The 16,022-nt window shown below is 51.0% G+C and overlaps 1 protein-coding gene across 1 annotated transcript; it reads left to right on the top strand.

The window, feature by feature from the left end:
• Positions 1 to 396: 396 nt before the first annotated feature.
• Positions 397 to 5,732, top strand: Selenow (selenoprotein W). Its single transcript, XM_036188559.1, has 6 exons — positions 397 to 521; positions 2,288 to 2,312; positions 2,429 to 2,482; positions 2,664 to 2,738; positions 2,832 to 2,930; positions 5,423 to 5,732. The coding sequence occupies exons 1-5, from the start codon at positions 478 to 480 to the stop codon at positions 2,913 to 2,915; spliced, it is 282 nt and encodes a 93-aa protein (XP_036044452.1). The 5' UTR covers positions 397 to 477; the 3' UTR covers positions 2,916 to 2,930; positions 5,423 to 5,732.
• Positions 5,733 to 16,022: the final 10,290 nt, after the last annotated feature.

The following is a 16,022-nucleotide window of genomic DNA, read 5'->3' as shown; positions in this document are numbered from 1 at the left end:
CCAGAATCAATCAGGGCTGGAGACCCACCCCAGTTGCCGGTCCCCTCAAGGAGGACGGGGCGCATGCGTCGTGTGCCTCAATTTCCCCACGCAGCCCCTCCCAGCCACACTATAACTGAACTTCAGTCTCAGCGAATTCTCTGCCTGGAGCCGCCCTCCCTGAGGTCTGAACCATTCTAGCACGGAGAAGGGACAGCTAAGGGCGCGCAGGTGACTAGTCCCAGAGACGCCGTCTATGGAGACAACTCCGGGATATCAAGGGAACAGCATGGACTTCCGCGTGGGGGGTGGCGTCCGTGGCCACAGCCCTCGCCGTGTCCTGGAGCCTCGGTCCCCGCGCTACCCTGCTCCCCCCACCGCGCGCGTGCACTTGGTTTGCTCCGCCTCGAGAAGGAACCGGGCTGTGCGCACGGCCCCACACGCAGACCCCCCCCAGGTCCTTGTTGCTTGTCGGTGGGATCCTCGCTCTGTGCGGGCATGCGATCTGGAGCGATGGCGCTCGCTGTTCGAGTCTTGTATTGGTAAGTCCTGGTGACCACGGTCCCCCCTTTCTCTGTTCCCGGCCCTTTGTGCCAGGGACTCCCTTCCGTGCTCCCTATCTGTCGTGCCGCCTCCCAGCCTTTCTGCCAGGGACTGTTGGCTGAGTATGGTGGCTGCAGCACCCCAGACCCCTCCAATAAGGAAGGGCTTCCAAGTGGGTAGGACGGAAATAACAGCTCGAGGCAGATTCCCCGCATCTAACAGCGGGGGCGTCTCACCCTGGCACAGTGGAAGCTGATGCTTGGGTCCTTTTTGAACACTTGAGTCAGCGCTGAGGGGAGGGGAAGGGTAGCATCGGGTTTCTCTGCGGACCTTCGCCTCCCGACAGGCCGTCCCTCCTCCCGTGTCCCCCCCACCCCTCCCCAGCAGCACCGGGTGAGAGAAGGCTGGATGGAAGATGGAAGTTGTCCTGTGGGGTGTGGGGAACACTTGGATACATAGTGTGGCGTACATAAGCGCTGTTGGGAACTCTGTGGATGCCCGGTATCTGCATTGTAGTGCAGTTGCTCACCCCTCCCAGTGTGTACTTGAAAAAGGGTGAATTGAGCCACTGGTGGTGGTGGTGGTGCTGGTGGTGGTGGTGCTGGTGGTGGTGGTGGTGGTGGTGGTGCTGCTGCTGCTGCTGCTGCTGCTGCTGCTGCAGCACACCTTCAGTCACAGCACTCGGAGGCAGAGGCAGGTGGATCTCTGAGTTTCAAGGCAGCCAAGGCTACGTTTCCCAAAGAGAAAAAGGGGTAGTGTGGGCTGCATAGTGGGCGTGAGGATGTAGCTCAGTGGTGCAGTGTTTGCCTCGAATGCACCAGGCCCTGTGTTCTGATCCCAGTGTTAACACTCTCCCCTCACCCCCTCCAAAAAAAACCCCAACTTACTGGCCTCTGATGTGTGGGTGCTGGGGCTGTTAACCCAGCCCCTTTTCTGGCCTTAGTTCCCCTTCTGTAGTGTGAAGGGGGCGGGTGATGGTAGTTAATTCGTCAGCACTATAATTGTGCCCCTGCGAGAGGCAGGCATAGAAAGGCCAGCCATTTTCTCTTGATGGCTTTTTCTTCTGCAGCTGATACTCAGCCAGCTTTCAGTAAGTGAGAATAAGTGCCTGCTGGATGGATTCCCCACTCCTGAAGCCTCTAAGGGAGGGCTATTCTATCTCCATATTTTCAGGGAACGAAACCCGGGCTCGCTTGAGGTCCTATTACAGATTGAATCTGGGTTCCCTGATCCTCTGCACTGTGTGTGTGGTCCTCTCAACCCCTTGAGGGCTCTGACCAGTCCCAGATTTTCAGGCTGTCTTTCCGAAAGGCTGCTGCAGCAGATTCCAGGCCTAAAATGGTCTGCAGTAGAGAAAAGGGGGCTGGGGAGAGGCGGGATTCCTGAGTGACAGCCGGGCGGGGGAGTGGGTGGGTGGGATTCTTCAGAGGTAGCTTTTGTCCTGATTCATTTCCCTCTGTTTCCCTCCCCGATGTCATACGTGTGATCTCCCTGCCACCCCTCCCGCTGCCTCCTCAACCCCTCTCTTGTTTGCTGTCGGCTCTCTCTTTGTGTCTGCCCTGTTGCCCATCTCTCTGTGTGTGATGTACATATCTCCCTCTCTCGGGGGCCTTTGTCACCTCCTCTGCATTCTCATCTGGACACCTCTTTATCTGTCCCTTTGCCCACTTCGTCTCGTCCTGTTGCCCGGCTCACTTGGATGCCTGTGCCGGCTTGGATCCATGCTGCCCTGGTGGACCGCAACAACCCTGGCTTCACCGACCAGTGGAGCTTGAGGCTACAAGCCCAAGGTGAGTGGAGTTTCTCAGGAATGCCTTGAAGGAGGTCAGGGTGGGTGTACCATGGGGAGGATTTGCCGGGCCTGGCTATGCGCCCCCAACAACTCCCCCCCATACCCTGTTTTCAGTATCTCCAGCTCAAGGAGAAGCTAGAACATGAGTTCCCCGGATGCCTGGACATTGTGAGTCTTGGAATGGGGACGGAATCACACTGAACCCTTTTCTATCACTTGGGACTGGGGGTTAGTGGGGATGGGTTAGGACAATCCTCTATCCTTTTGACTTATACTCTTGGGACATGGCGGGGAGGGTGTTCCTGAGAGGACATTCCTGCACCCTCACCCCCACACCTTCTTTCCTCAGTGTGGCGAGGGGACTCCCCAGGTCACCGGGTTCTTTGAAGTCACAGTAGCCGGGAAGTTGGTTCACTCCAAGAAGGTAAGTCAGTGTGCTGCCTCATAGGGGTCACATGGCTTAGGGCCTAGGTTGGTGTCTGGGGCCTAGCTCAACTCTCTCCTCTCTTCTCTGCAGAGAGGTGATGGCTATGTGGACACAGAAAGCAAGTTTCGGAAACTGGTGACCGCCATCAAAGCTGCCCTGGCTCAGTGCCAGTGAACCCTGGATGCAGGGGTATGGGGACTGCTGGGAGGGGTGGGGGTGCCACCCTGGGGTGCGGGTGCCACCCTGGGGTGCTGTATCCTTCCCTGTGTGTGGACTCTCAGAGTGCAGAGTGGGAAATGGCCCCGTCCCAGGGGCCCCTGGAGCCAGAAGGGCTAGGAATCATACCTGAGGGGTTGCAGAGTGGCACCGTGGAGGCGATGGGGCAAGGGGCTTGCTTGAGTGGCCGCCTTCTTGATTCTGGAATGGAAGATGCTGCAGGAAGTCAGGCTCGTGGTTGAGGATGTGGTTTGGAGTGCTGCCTGCCACACAGGAAGCTCAGTGTTCCAGCTTCAACACTCTATAAACTGGGTGACGTGACTCACCCTGAAAATCCCAGCACGAGGGAAGGCAGGAATGAGCACTTCCAAGGCTGAGGCAGAAGGATTGCCATGAGTTGGGAGCCGGGCTGGGCCTCATGAGACCATGTCTGAACAAACCAAACCAAACAGTGGAGCTGGAGAGATGTCTCAGCGGTTGAGAGCACTCACTGGCTGCTCTTGCAGAGGACCTGGGTTCAGTCCCCGTACTGACAAGGTGATTCATAATCATCTGTAACTCCAGTTCCAGGGAATCTGACGTCCTCTTCTGGTTTCTGAGGGTACTGTACACACAATGTTCTCAGACATACACGCATACAAACACTGCATACACATAAAAATAAATAAATAAACATAAAGCAGAAGAATTGGCGTTGTGGGACAGGCCTGTGATCCCAGCATTTTGGAGGTAGGGCCAAGAGGATCAAGAGTTCAAGGTTGGGGTTGGGGATTTAGCTCAGTGGTAGAGCTCTTGCCTAGAAAGCACAGGCCCTGCGTTCGATCCTCAGCTCAAAAAAAAAGAGTTCAAGGTTATCCTTGGCTACACAGTGAGTTTGTTGCCATGGAGGGCTATGTGAGACAGTCTTGAAATTAAAAAAGCTGCCAGGGATGCAGAGATGGTTTGAGTTAAAAGCACTTGTTGCGCTTGCCAAAGACCTAGGTTCGAATACCCTGTCTCGGGAAAAAAACCAAAAACAAAAACCAAACAACAACAAAAAACACCGAAACAAACAAAATGCTGCTAAGGACCTGGCAGCCTGGCCCTGGGTCACCTTTGTTCCTTTGACAGAAGCAGTTTTTTTAATGCACTGGGCCATGTCGGAGCAGCCCAGGGACTAGTGTCTAACCCGGTGTGTTCTGGAATACAATCCTGTTCCCTGTTCACAGCACATTCGCAGTTGGATTTTATTTATTTATACATTTGTTTATTTTGGTTCTTCAAGACAGGGTTTCTCTGTAACAGCCCTGGCTGCCCTGGAATATGATTTGTAGACCAGGCTGGCCTCGAACTCTTTGTGGTGCTGGAATTAAAAGGTGTGAACCACCACTGCCAGGCTGTTTTGTTTTTTTTTTTCTCCCCATTGTACTGGGAGTTGAGCTCTGCCTCACACAATGCTAGGCAGGAACTCTACCACTGAGCCACACCCCAGCCCCTCACTGGGGGATTCTAGGCAGGGGCTCTACCACTGAGCCACACCCCAGCCCCTCACTGGGGGATTCTAGGCAGGGGCTCTACCACTGAGCCACACCCCAGCCCCTCACTGGGGGATTCTAGGCAGGGGCTCCACCACTGAGCCACACCCCAGCCCCTCACTGGGGGATTCTAGGCAGGGGCTCTACCACTGAGCCACACGCCAGCCCCTCACTGGGGGATTCTAGGCAGGGGTTCTACCACTGAGCCACACGCCAGCCCCTCACTGGGGGATTCTAGGCAGGGGCTCTACCACTGAGCCACACCCCAGCCCCTCACTGGGGGGTTCTAGGCAGGAGCGCCACTGTGCTACCTTTATTTATTTGTTTGTTTGGTTGGTTTTTCGAGACAGGGTTTCTCTGTGTAGTTTTGTGCCTTTCCTGGAGCTCACTCTAGACCAGGCTGTTCTCGAACTCACAGAGATCCTACTGGCTCTGCCTCCTGAGTGCTGGGGCTAAAGGTGTGCGCCGCCGCCGCCACCACCACCGCCCAGTCGTCCTTTATTATTTTTTATTTGAGGCCGTTCTGTCTGGTTGGCTGGGCTGGCTTGCACTTGCCCTCACAGTGGAGCCGTGGCTCTGTTTTGATTCTGTTTTCATGTCTTTTTCTTGTGATCTAAACTCCGCCCGCCTCTACTACTGGGCAGCACTGGCCGGCCCAGCCAGAGCTGAGTTCTAGCTTCTCGCTCCACATCCTCTCCACCTTGGTATTAGTTCCTGTACCTTGGTCTTGAACTGGGTATCACATCCCATACCCCATGGACTAGATGCCTACTCCCAGCATGCTTTGCACCAGGAATCTAGTCAGTTTTAGCTCAGCCTCACACAGCAGCACTTGAGAGGCTGAGGTAGGAGGTTGCTGCGACCACAGGAATGTGCCACCTTGCCTGGCTTCCCCTTTCATAGTCCCCCTTCCTCTGCCTCACGAGCTGACCATCCCCTCTCTCTCCACAGAGACCTGGCAGCCGCCTTATGACAGGAAGGACTGAAATGTCTCAGACCTGTGGTCTTTCCTCGATGTTCCTGCGGCCACCAAGTCAAGCCAGAGGGTGCCTCTGTGAGGGGGTGTGCCTCCCTAGAATCCACCTGTGCATGCACCCTGCCCTGCCCTTCTGCCCTCTTCCTCACCTCTCCCTGAATTCCTCCATGTCTCCCATCTACCCTCCTGCCTTGGTCTCCCTTCTCCCAGCTCAGACTGCAAGAAGATCAGCATCCATGATGCCATCTGTTCCCAGTTGAATAAAAGTTGGATGAGACAACTTAAGGGAGACACAGTTTATTTTGGTTGCAGTTCCTGGTCACAGTCCATCCTGGCAGGGAGGTCACGGTATAGCAGGAGCTTGAAGAGGCTGGTCACATTGTATCTGCAGTCAGGAAGCAGAGAGATGGGGCTGGGAAATGGCTCAGCAGGCAAAGGCACTTGCTGCCAGGACTGACTGACCCCTGAGTTCCATCCTTGGGAAGGAAAGAACCAACCAGTTTCTACAGCTGTCCTCTGACCGCCATCACCCGCTTTGGCAAACACTCTGGAGAGTGCGCACGCACATACACACACACAGTAAAAATGTCATAAGCAGAGTAATTCTGCTCAGCTTACATAGGCAAAGATCCCGTGTTCAGGGAATGGTTCCACTCATAGCTGGAGAGCCATCTCTCAATGGTTAAGAGCACTGGCTTCTCTTTCCAGAGGACCCTAGGTTCAACTTCCAGCACTCACATGGTAACCTACAACCATCTGTAACTCCAGTTCTAGAGGATCTGATGCCCTCTTCTGGCCTCAGGCACCAGACATGCACATGGTGCACATACACACAGGCAAAACACCCATACACCCAGGATGATTATCGCCCCCTGCCCACCCCCCAGGATTTCTCCGTGTAGTTTGGTGCCTGTCCTGGGTCTGGTTCTGTAGACCAGGCTGACCTCAAACTCACAGAGATCCGCCTGGTTCTGCCTCCTGAGTGCTGGGATTAAAGGCGTGTGCCACCATCACCTGACAGGATAAAAATAACTTTTTTAAGAGATGATAATCTCTCATCTCACAGGTAATTATCAGTTTTGCCAAGCTGACAACTGGCTGGCCTTGAACTTTCTATGTTGTTAAGGACAACCTTGAAGTCAAATCCTCCTGCCACCACCTCCTAAATGCTCAGACTTGAGACATCTGTCACCATACCCCCTCAGTATGTCATTAATGTTGATGGCTACACAATACTTCATCAGATACCTGCTGCGTTTTGTCCACCATTCGCCTGTTGTGACACGTGCACGTTTTTTGTTTAAGCACCTATGTTCAGGTTTGGTGTGGACCAAGGTCTTGAATTGCCGGGTCTGTAGTGTTACCCTTTAATTCACTTCCTTCTGAATTGAGGGGCTTGGTTCTTTTGCTTAGGAAGGGTGGGGAGCTGGAAAAGTTTGATTTTTGTGTCCAAAACATCCCAGATTGCAGTATATATATATGGACTAGGCAGACCGCTCAGGTGGCGAAGTGGTTGCTGCAAGTACAAAGCCTTGAATTCGATCCTTAGCACCCGTGCAAAAAGCTGGTCATCATGGTGTGGACATGTACCTCTAACTCTGGAGCTGGAGAGGTGGAGCTCTGGGCTCTTGGGCCAACAAGTTCAGCTAAATCACTAAGTCCAGGTCCTAAGGGTCTCAAAAAACAAGATGGATGGCTGGCAAGATGGCTCCGTGTGTAAAGGTGATTTCTTTCTTTTTTTTCCCCCTCTCATACAAAAAAGCATTTGAGGCTGGCTTATAGTTCCAGAGGTTCAGTCCATTATCATCATGGGAGAGAGCATGGAGACACGCAGGTAGACGTGGTGCTGGAGAAGTAGCTGGCAGTTCTACATCCAGACCCTCAGCAGCAGGAAGCGTGAGAGCCACTAAGACTGAGGTGGGCTTTTGAAAACCAAAGCCGCCACCACCAGTGACACCTGTCCTCAAACAAGGACACATGTAACGGTGATTTCTATCAAAGCTTGATGACATGAATGCTGTTCCTGGAGCTCATACGGTAGGAGAGGACATTGGGAACTTTAGGCCAGCCTGGACTCCATGAGGACACGGTCTTTGAAAAGTTAGCACACAGTAGTGGTGGCACAGCACCTTTAATCCCAGGACTTGGGAGGCAGAGGCAGCCGGATCTCTGAGTTCCAGTACAGCCAGGGCTACATACAGAGAAACCCTGACTGGAAAAACAAAAACAAAAATAAAAGAATATAAAACCTGAATCCTAACAGCGTCCACTTGTGGCCATGCCTGGGAACTGCACCGTAGCAGTTGGCAGCACCAAGTGGAGCAACCAGTCTTGCCCACCATCGCCAGGTTGCTTGTTCCAGAAGGTCATACAGTTGGAATCACAGTCTATAGCCTCTTCAGACTCCCTCTTTCCACTTGGCAACAGGCTTTATCCCAGGCGTGGTGGTACAGGCCTGCAGTCTCACCTCTGGAGGCTGAAGGGCCAAGACCCTAAGTTCAAAGCTGGCATGGGGTCACAGGCTAAAACTGTGAGTATTGGGCAATCTAGCCATCTGGCTTGGTGTGGAATACCTCCATCCTTCTAGAAAGTTCTTTTGGGAAGCATTGGTCTAGATCTTAAATTTAACCATTTTCCTTTTTTTTGAGGTGCGCGCGCGAGGGAGGGGGAGGGTGTTCCCGAGACAGGGTTTCTCTGTGTAGCTTTGCGCCTTTCCTGGAACTCACTTTGGAGACCAGGCTGGCCTCGAACTCACAGAGATCCACCTGGCTCTGCCTCCCGAGTGCTGGGACTAAAGGCGTGCGCCACCACCACTGGGCCAACCATTTTCTTAAAAACTTAAAATTTGAGCTGGGCGGTGGTGGCGCACGCCTTTAATCCCAGCACTCGGGAGGCAGAGGCAGGCGGATCTCTGAGTTTGAATCCACCCTGGTCTACAGAGTGAATTCCAGAACAGCCAGGGCTACACAGACAAACCCTGTCTCGAAAAAAAAGTAAAACAACCAAACCAAACCAAACGAAGAAGAAAAAAATACAGGAGCCAACCCTTAGCCCCTCTGTCTCAGTCCCCCCCCCCCCCCCCCAAGAAAAAAAGGGGCTGGTGAGATTGTTCAGCACTTGCTGCAAAGCTCTGGCTCCGGTGTGCCCTACACCACACACACACACACACACACACACACACACACACACACGCGCGCCATAACACACACACACACACACACACACACACACACACACACACACACACACACACACACACACGCGCGCGCCATAAATAAAAAATAGTTTAAAGGGAGTTCTCTGACCTCTGGGTTCCGTCCTCAGCACTGCAAACATAAAACAATGCCAACTCTAAGCAAAAAGCAAAGCCAAGACTCTCTGGCCTTCTGCAGAATCCCTTCTTGTCTCCGAACCGACCAGACCTAATTCTGTCCTCCCCAATCCCTGGCTTCCCGCTGAGGCCAGTCTGGATTTAGAGTTTGCTAAATGGGACCAGACAGGGTCAGAGAACCCGCTGTGGGGTGAGCTAGGACCGGGATGGCCACTAGGGGGCAGCAGAGACTCTCCAGATCCTCAGGGAGCCGGTATAGAGGTCTCCCGCCTCTTTCTGGAGGTCACCGCAAGCACAGGGCCTAGGTGGGTCTGCACCAGGTCCATGGACTGCGTATATATTATAGCTACCAGCTTAGTATTTTTATGGGATTCGTGAGTGCGAGAGCGAGGTCTCTGATTCTTGTGCCAGCTCTGGGGAACTCTTCTTATTGGGCTGCAGTGTCCAACTATGATATGATGGTTTTTGCTTCACCTTATTATATTTTATTTTGTCATGTTTGGTTTTCTCTTAGAAGCCTGTTCTTTTCTACCAAGAGACAGAAAGGGAGTAGATTCTGAGGGGAAAGGCGGTGTGTAGAACTGGGAGGAGGAGAGGGAGGGGAGAGAATAATCAGAATATATCATATGAGAAAATAATATACATTACCCCTCCCCATCCCCACCCTCCGCACCCCCCTGCCCCCACCCCGACAAAGTTTCACTGCGTAGCCCTGACTATCCTGGAACTTGCTCTGTGGCCGCTTCTAAGTTCTTTAACTATGGACAGTTTCCTTATGTAGCCGTGGCTAGCCTGGAATTCAGAGATCCTACTCCAGAGAGCTAGGATTAAAGGTGTGTACCACTACGTTCAACTTGCCTGGGAAGTTAAAAATAAAAAATTAAGCTGGGCATGGTGGGGTGATCCCAGCACTTGGGAGGCAGAGGCAGGTGAATCTCTGTAAATTCAAGGTTAGTTGATTTACATAGCTCCCAGACTAGCCAGTAATACATAGTGAGAGCCTGTCTCAAAAAAACTAACAAGTATCGGAGTGGTGGTGGCGGCAAACGCCTTTAATCCCAGCACTCGGAGGCAGAGGCAGGTGGATCTCTGAGTTTGAGGCCAGCCTGGTCTCCAAAGCGAGTTCCAGGAAAGGCGTAAAGCTATACAGAGAAACCCTGTCTCGAAAAACCAAAGAGAAAAAAAAAAAAAAGAAAAACCACAAAAAACCAAACAAGTCCAGGTGTGGTGGCATACACCTTTAATCATGCTGCAGGCCGCAGGAATGTATCATAAGAACTCAGCTGGTTATGGCAAAGTAGTGACATGGAGGAATCAGGGATTCCTCCAGAAGAAGCCAAATCCCAAGGAGTTTTTGGTGTTACTTGGCTTGTTATATATCAGCTGTCTTCTGTTATGAAAATCATCCGTGCCTTCATAGCCAAGTGACTTTTCCCTAAGAAGGGCTAACAGTGTGGACTGATCACTCTGGACATACTCATTCCAGGAATTTGGAGAACAGCCCCAGGAAAGGCTTTCTCTGGAATCAGATATCTCCCTTAACCGCTTTCAAGGACTACAGGAAGCACCGCCCAGGTGGGCGCCCAATTTTCAAGGACTAACAGTGATAGCAGCCCACATACAAGTCTCCTGACTTAAGGTAAATACCACAAGGGGTCACCGCCTAGGTCAGGTGGACGTTAAGTAATAGCTTTACACAATTTAGCTCAGACCCTCCCTTTTTATACCAGGACTTCCAGGGTGGAGAACAAAGAGAAAAGAGAATGGAAGAACTAGATGGGTAAGAACTGGAGAGGAACAAACTGAGATGGGGAAGAACTAGATTGAAGGGCTAGAAGAGAGTACTAGAGGAACGAGATGAAGATGAGGAAGAGCCAGAGGAGAGAGGAGGGGATGGGAGAGGAGCTGATAGGGGAAAGAACTAGATGGATGAGAACCTAGAAGGGACAGAACTAGATGAAGGAATGAAGATAGAACCTAGAGGGGACAGTAGATAAATACAGAGTGAAATCAGGCAAGAAAGGAGCTAGACATGAGAGCAGAATAGAAGCTGTGTAGAGAGAAAACTGTCACTGAATAATAAAGTGTATGAACTAAGGAGTTTCGTGTACATAGATTCATTTCTTTTCATCAAAGATTAATTATCAGCTGGTTGTAGATTCTTCCCGGACCCTGGGAGGGGACTATGGAGGGGCTGGACCCCCATAGTCCCCGATATAATCCTAGCCCTCGGGAGGCAGAGGCAGGTGGGTGTCTCTGAGTTCAAGGCCAGCCTGGTCTACATAGTGAGTTCCAGGATAGAAAGGGCTACACAGAGAAACCTTGTTTAAATCAAAAAATTAAAACAAAGCCAAAACAAGCAAGGCAGGTGGTAGCCTTTGATCCTAGCACTTGGGAAGCAGAGGCATAATGAGTTTGAGGCTAGCCTGGGCTACATGAGGCCCCCTCCCTGTGTTTTTTTTTTTTTTTTTTTTTTTTTTTTTTTAAATGTAGGGTTTCACTATGTAGCTTTGTCTGACCTGAAATTCAGAGACTTGTCTCCTTTATAATAAGAACCGTTTTTGTGTGTATGTGTGTGTGTGTGTGTGTGTGTGTGTGTGTGTGTATATATGTGTATGTATGGAGAGGCCAGAATAGGATGTTAGTGTGGTCCCCTGCTCCCCCACTTTTTTTTCTTGTTTTTTTGAGACAGGGTTTCTCTGTGTAGCCCTGGCTGTTCTGGAACTCACTCTGTAGACCAGGCTGGTCTTGAACTCACAGAGATCCACCTGGCTCTGCCTCCCGAGTGCTGGGATTACAGGCGTGCGCCACCACTGCCTGGCTCTCTATTCTCACTTGTCTTGAGACAGTCACTCACTGAAACCACTGTTTTGGCTTGGGTGGTTGGCCAGTTCTCACCTGCTTTCCTCCCCAGGACTGGGGTTTCAGGCACACATAACCAAGTCCAGCTTTGCAAGTGGGTGCTGTGAATTCAAACTCAGGTTCTCATCCTTGCAGAGCAAGACCTTTTACCCTTGGAGCCATCTTCCCAGGCCCCAGTCCTTTAAAGACAAATAGAGCGTTTTGTGCTTTTCATTAAATATCTGGCAGGGTGCAGAGCCGTGGTTCTCGACCTTCCTAATACCGTGACCCTTTAATAGGGTTCATCATGCTGTGGTGACCCCCCCAACCATAAAATTATTTCACTACCTCTTCAAACTGTAACTTTGCTACTGCTATGAATCTGATAGGGAACCAGAGTGGGTGGTGGCCCACAGATTGAGAACCACTATGTAGAGACTCTGTACGGCTTTCTTGGGAGCACTCCCCTCAGAGAGTGGAGGGCAGAGGAGAGCCTGAGCCGACCTCCCGTTCACAGCTAAAGAGGCTGGGAAGAGGGGAGGACATGACGCTGGACGGGCTGTCACACCATCTGTTGCTGTGTCCCGGGGACTCCTTCCAGGTCTTTGACCTGGCTGAGATTCTGCAGACACTGGCGGGGCTCTAAGAGGATTGGGCTAGGTGATGAGTTAGGCTAGGTCAAGGCCAAGGAAATTATGCTAGAGGCTAATGAGGAAGGAAGAAGGGAACCTGACATCAAAATGGCCCAGTGAAGCACAACTGAGGCTTAGCCGGGAAGAGTGCCTTGAGTTCACAGGTAGTCTGCGCTGCTTAGCAGGACACCCCCCACCCCGTTTCTACTAATTAACCTGTCATTGTACTGCTCTCTGCAGCTGCACCCCACTCTCCCCTTCTATTCCATGAGCACTTTTGAAGGCTACAGGGGACTTGGGACCAAAGACGTCCCTGTGGCGGCGGCGGCCGCAGTGGCGGAGGGGGCAACAGCCTGAGCCAGAAGGCGGAAGGACAAGCCCCAATTTATCACAATTAGCTCTTGAAGCCTACCAGAGCTGCATGGCTGGGAGGCCAGCCCCTCCGGGAGGGTCTGTTTGGCACTGACCTTGCTTCCGATGGTCCCATTCCACATTCCTTTAGGCCGACCCAGGGGATGTTAGCGAAGCCAGTGACCTCAGCGGGGTTGTAATTACCCATGCTTGTTCATGCTCTCCAGTTCTTCCTTGTACAGTGGGAGTGGGAATCCTTGGCTGAGGATGTACACCTAGCCTTTGAAGACAGACTCCTGTGCCTTCCTTCCTCCCACTCCTGGGATATGGCAGTGCAGTGGCAGACAAATACCCAGAAACCTGTGTATACTGCTTACCTGAGGCCCAGGCCATGCTTGATTTTTTTTTTGCCACCGCCTGGCAAGAGATGCATATTTGACCCCCTCAAACTGGGTAATTTCTGTTTGTGGGCTACACAGGGCATGGTGAGAGAGAGAAAAAGGACCTTCTCTCTCTTTAATCTTTCTAATTTTTTTTTTTTTTTTTTTTTTTTTGAGCTGAGGATTGAACCCAGGGCCTTGTGCTTGCTAGGCAAGAGCTCTACCATGGAACTAAATCCCCAACCCTTTAAAATATTTTCTAATGACCATGGTTCCCCTCCCCCCACCTCCTCTGTTTCAGATCCACTCTTCCTCCTTTCCTTCAGAAAAGGGCAGCCCTAGCCGGGTGGTGGTGCACACGCCTTTAATCCCAGCACTTGGGAGGCAGAGGCAGCCTGGAGATCCAGGACAAAACTACACAGAAAAACCCTGTCTTTTTTTTGGTTTGTTTTTTGTTTTTTTGAGACAGGGTTTCTTTGTGCAGCTTGGCCCCTTTCCTGGAATTCACTCTGTATCCCAGGCTGGCCTCAAACTCAAGAGATCCTCCTACCTCTGCCTCCAGAGTGCTGGAATTAAAGGCGTGTGCAACCACCGCCTGGCCGAAACCCTGCCTTGAAAAACCAAAAAAGAAAAAAAAAAAAAGGGGCAACCCTAATAGGGCTGTTAAACAAACATGGAATAACAAGTTATTAATACAATTAGGTATATCATATTAAGGCTGGACGAGGCTGGAAGGACCCTCTCTTTTTCCTTTTTTTTGGAGCTGAGAATCGAACCCAGGGTCTTGTGCCTGCTAGGCAAGTGCTCTACCACTGAGCTAAATCCCCAACCCCCGGACCCTCTCTTAATTAGGTGGTAGTGTACATCTTTAATCCCAGCACCTGGGAGGCAGAGAGAAAAGGATCACCAAGTTATGGGTCAACCTGATCTACAAAGTGAGTTCCAGGACAGCCAGGGCTACACAGAGAAACCCTGTCTCGGGGAAGGGGAGGGTGTGTTAAAAAAAAAAAAAAAAAAGAATTCAAAGTCTCAAAGTCTAGTTTTATGAGACCCTTTCTCAAGATAAATAAAATGTGTTGGGGGCCTGAGAGATGGTTCAAGCAGTTGAATATATATACTACTATTGCAGAGCCCACTACAGCCTGTAACTTCAGCTGCAGGGGATGCAGCACTGCCTTCTGAACACACACACAGGCCTCCCCATGCTGAGTGTGGCACAAACTACTATCAGCACACACTCAAGAGAAAGACAGGCAGATTCTCAGTTCTGGGGCAGCCTGGTCTACAGACCATCCATCTATCCTTCCCTCAAAAGCAAAATCCAAGTTTCCTACACCTCAGGTTTCTTCCTTGTCCTCTAAGTCTCCTTGACAATGGCAGGTTTTTCTGTACTGTCCCGACCAGGGGACACTTAATAAGCAGTCACATTGTATCTACAACCCCCCCCCCCCCCAGCCTGTCATGGGTCCCTCCAAATCCCCACTAATGCGTCCTGTTTTGCTGAGGCCATGTGGCTTAAGAGGATTGAGTATTCCATAAAACAGACCAGGGTGGTAAAGAGAACCAGCCAGCTGTGGAGACTCTGGGGCAAGGAAGGGAGACAGAGAGGGGCCCAGGACCCTGACAGTGGTGCAGAGAAACCAGGAACTCAAACTAGACCAGGCTGAGCCAATGGTGAGAGGAGAAAAAGGTTGATAAGTTAGTTTCCTCTGACCTCCAGTGTGTGGCATGTGCTTCCACAAACTGGAATACTAATTTAAGTGACTGCTGAGCCACCAGCTTCAGGATGCTACACCCCTGCTACAGAGAGTGGCCAATGGTGGTGCACACCTTTGATCCCAGCACTTGGGAGGCAGAGACATGTGGATGTCTGTGATTTTGAGGCCAGCCTGGTCTAGAGCGAGTTTCAAGGCAGGCTCCAAAAGCTACAGAGAAACCCTGTCTTGGGGAGAAAAAAAAAACGCAGCTCCTACACACCACTGAATTTTACCAAGCTCTAAGGAAAAATCCTTAGGAAAGTGGATGGAACTGGAAAATATAAAGATACCCACCCCAAATCTGCAATCCATTCCAGGTTATTAAAACTGTGGACTGGGTTATAGAATAAGAGCCATTTTTAAAAAAGACAAAAGTTATTTTAATTTATGTGAAACTTTATTATCAATCTAATACAGAGACAAAGTGCAACACCTGTCCCAACAAGCAAGCTGAATAACATTTAACAAAAAGAGCCACTTTCTTAATAATGCAGAAAAAAATGTTAAAGAAAAAAAAAAATCCCCAAGCCACCAAATCACACCACTAGGAAGCCGGCAACTGGGGGTTAAAAGCTATAAGTCCCAGGCCAGAGACAAAATATCCACAATATAAAGTAAGAACCCCAAAAAACGGCTGTGGTAGAGGCAGCGGGATCAGTGAGGTTGTCATCCACAGCCAAACCATGACACACACTCAGAGATCCCCAGAAGAGACTCTGGGCTCCTCAAACTCTTTCAAAATTTTACCAGAACCAGCGTTTCTGGTTCAAAATTTTGTACTGATAGTACACGAGTCTCGTCCTGCGTCTAGTCAACCTTGTGTAGGGCGCAGGCAAAGGCAGACACTCAGGCGGAGACGCAGGCGGAGGCGGAGCTCTCTTCTGGCGATATAGACAACCATTGAAATAAAGGCTCCAGGAGCACCTTTGGCTCTCAGGTTCTCGCTCGCTGTCACATGACTTGTACACACCGTGACTCAGCTTCTCTCTGTATGTCTGGGTCAACTGCTTGAGACTCATCGTGTTAGCTCCTCTCTTGAGGTCCTCCACCATGCCTTCTTCCTGGAGAGACATTGAGAATAAGTAAGGCCCATGTCAAAGTAGCTCTCTCCCCCCTACACTACAAGCCTCAGTGATACCAGAGGATTTTTCTTTTTTTTTTTTTTTTTTTTTTTTTTTGAGCTGAGGGTCGAACCCAGGGCCTTGTGCTTGGTAGGCAAGCACTCTACCGCTGAGCTAAATCCTCAACCCCTCAGTGAGACCAGAAAGGAATGGGGAGAACAC

This window comes from Onychomys torridus, chromosome 1 (assembly GCF_903995425.1).
Source record: "Onychomys torridus chromosome 1, mOncTor1.1, whole genome shotgun sequence".
NCBI lineage: Eukaryota > Metazoa > Chordata > Mammalia > Rodentia > Cricetidae > Onychomys > Onychomys torridus.
This window is presented reverse-complemented; position numbering and strand designations above follow the sequence as displayed.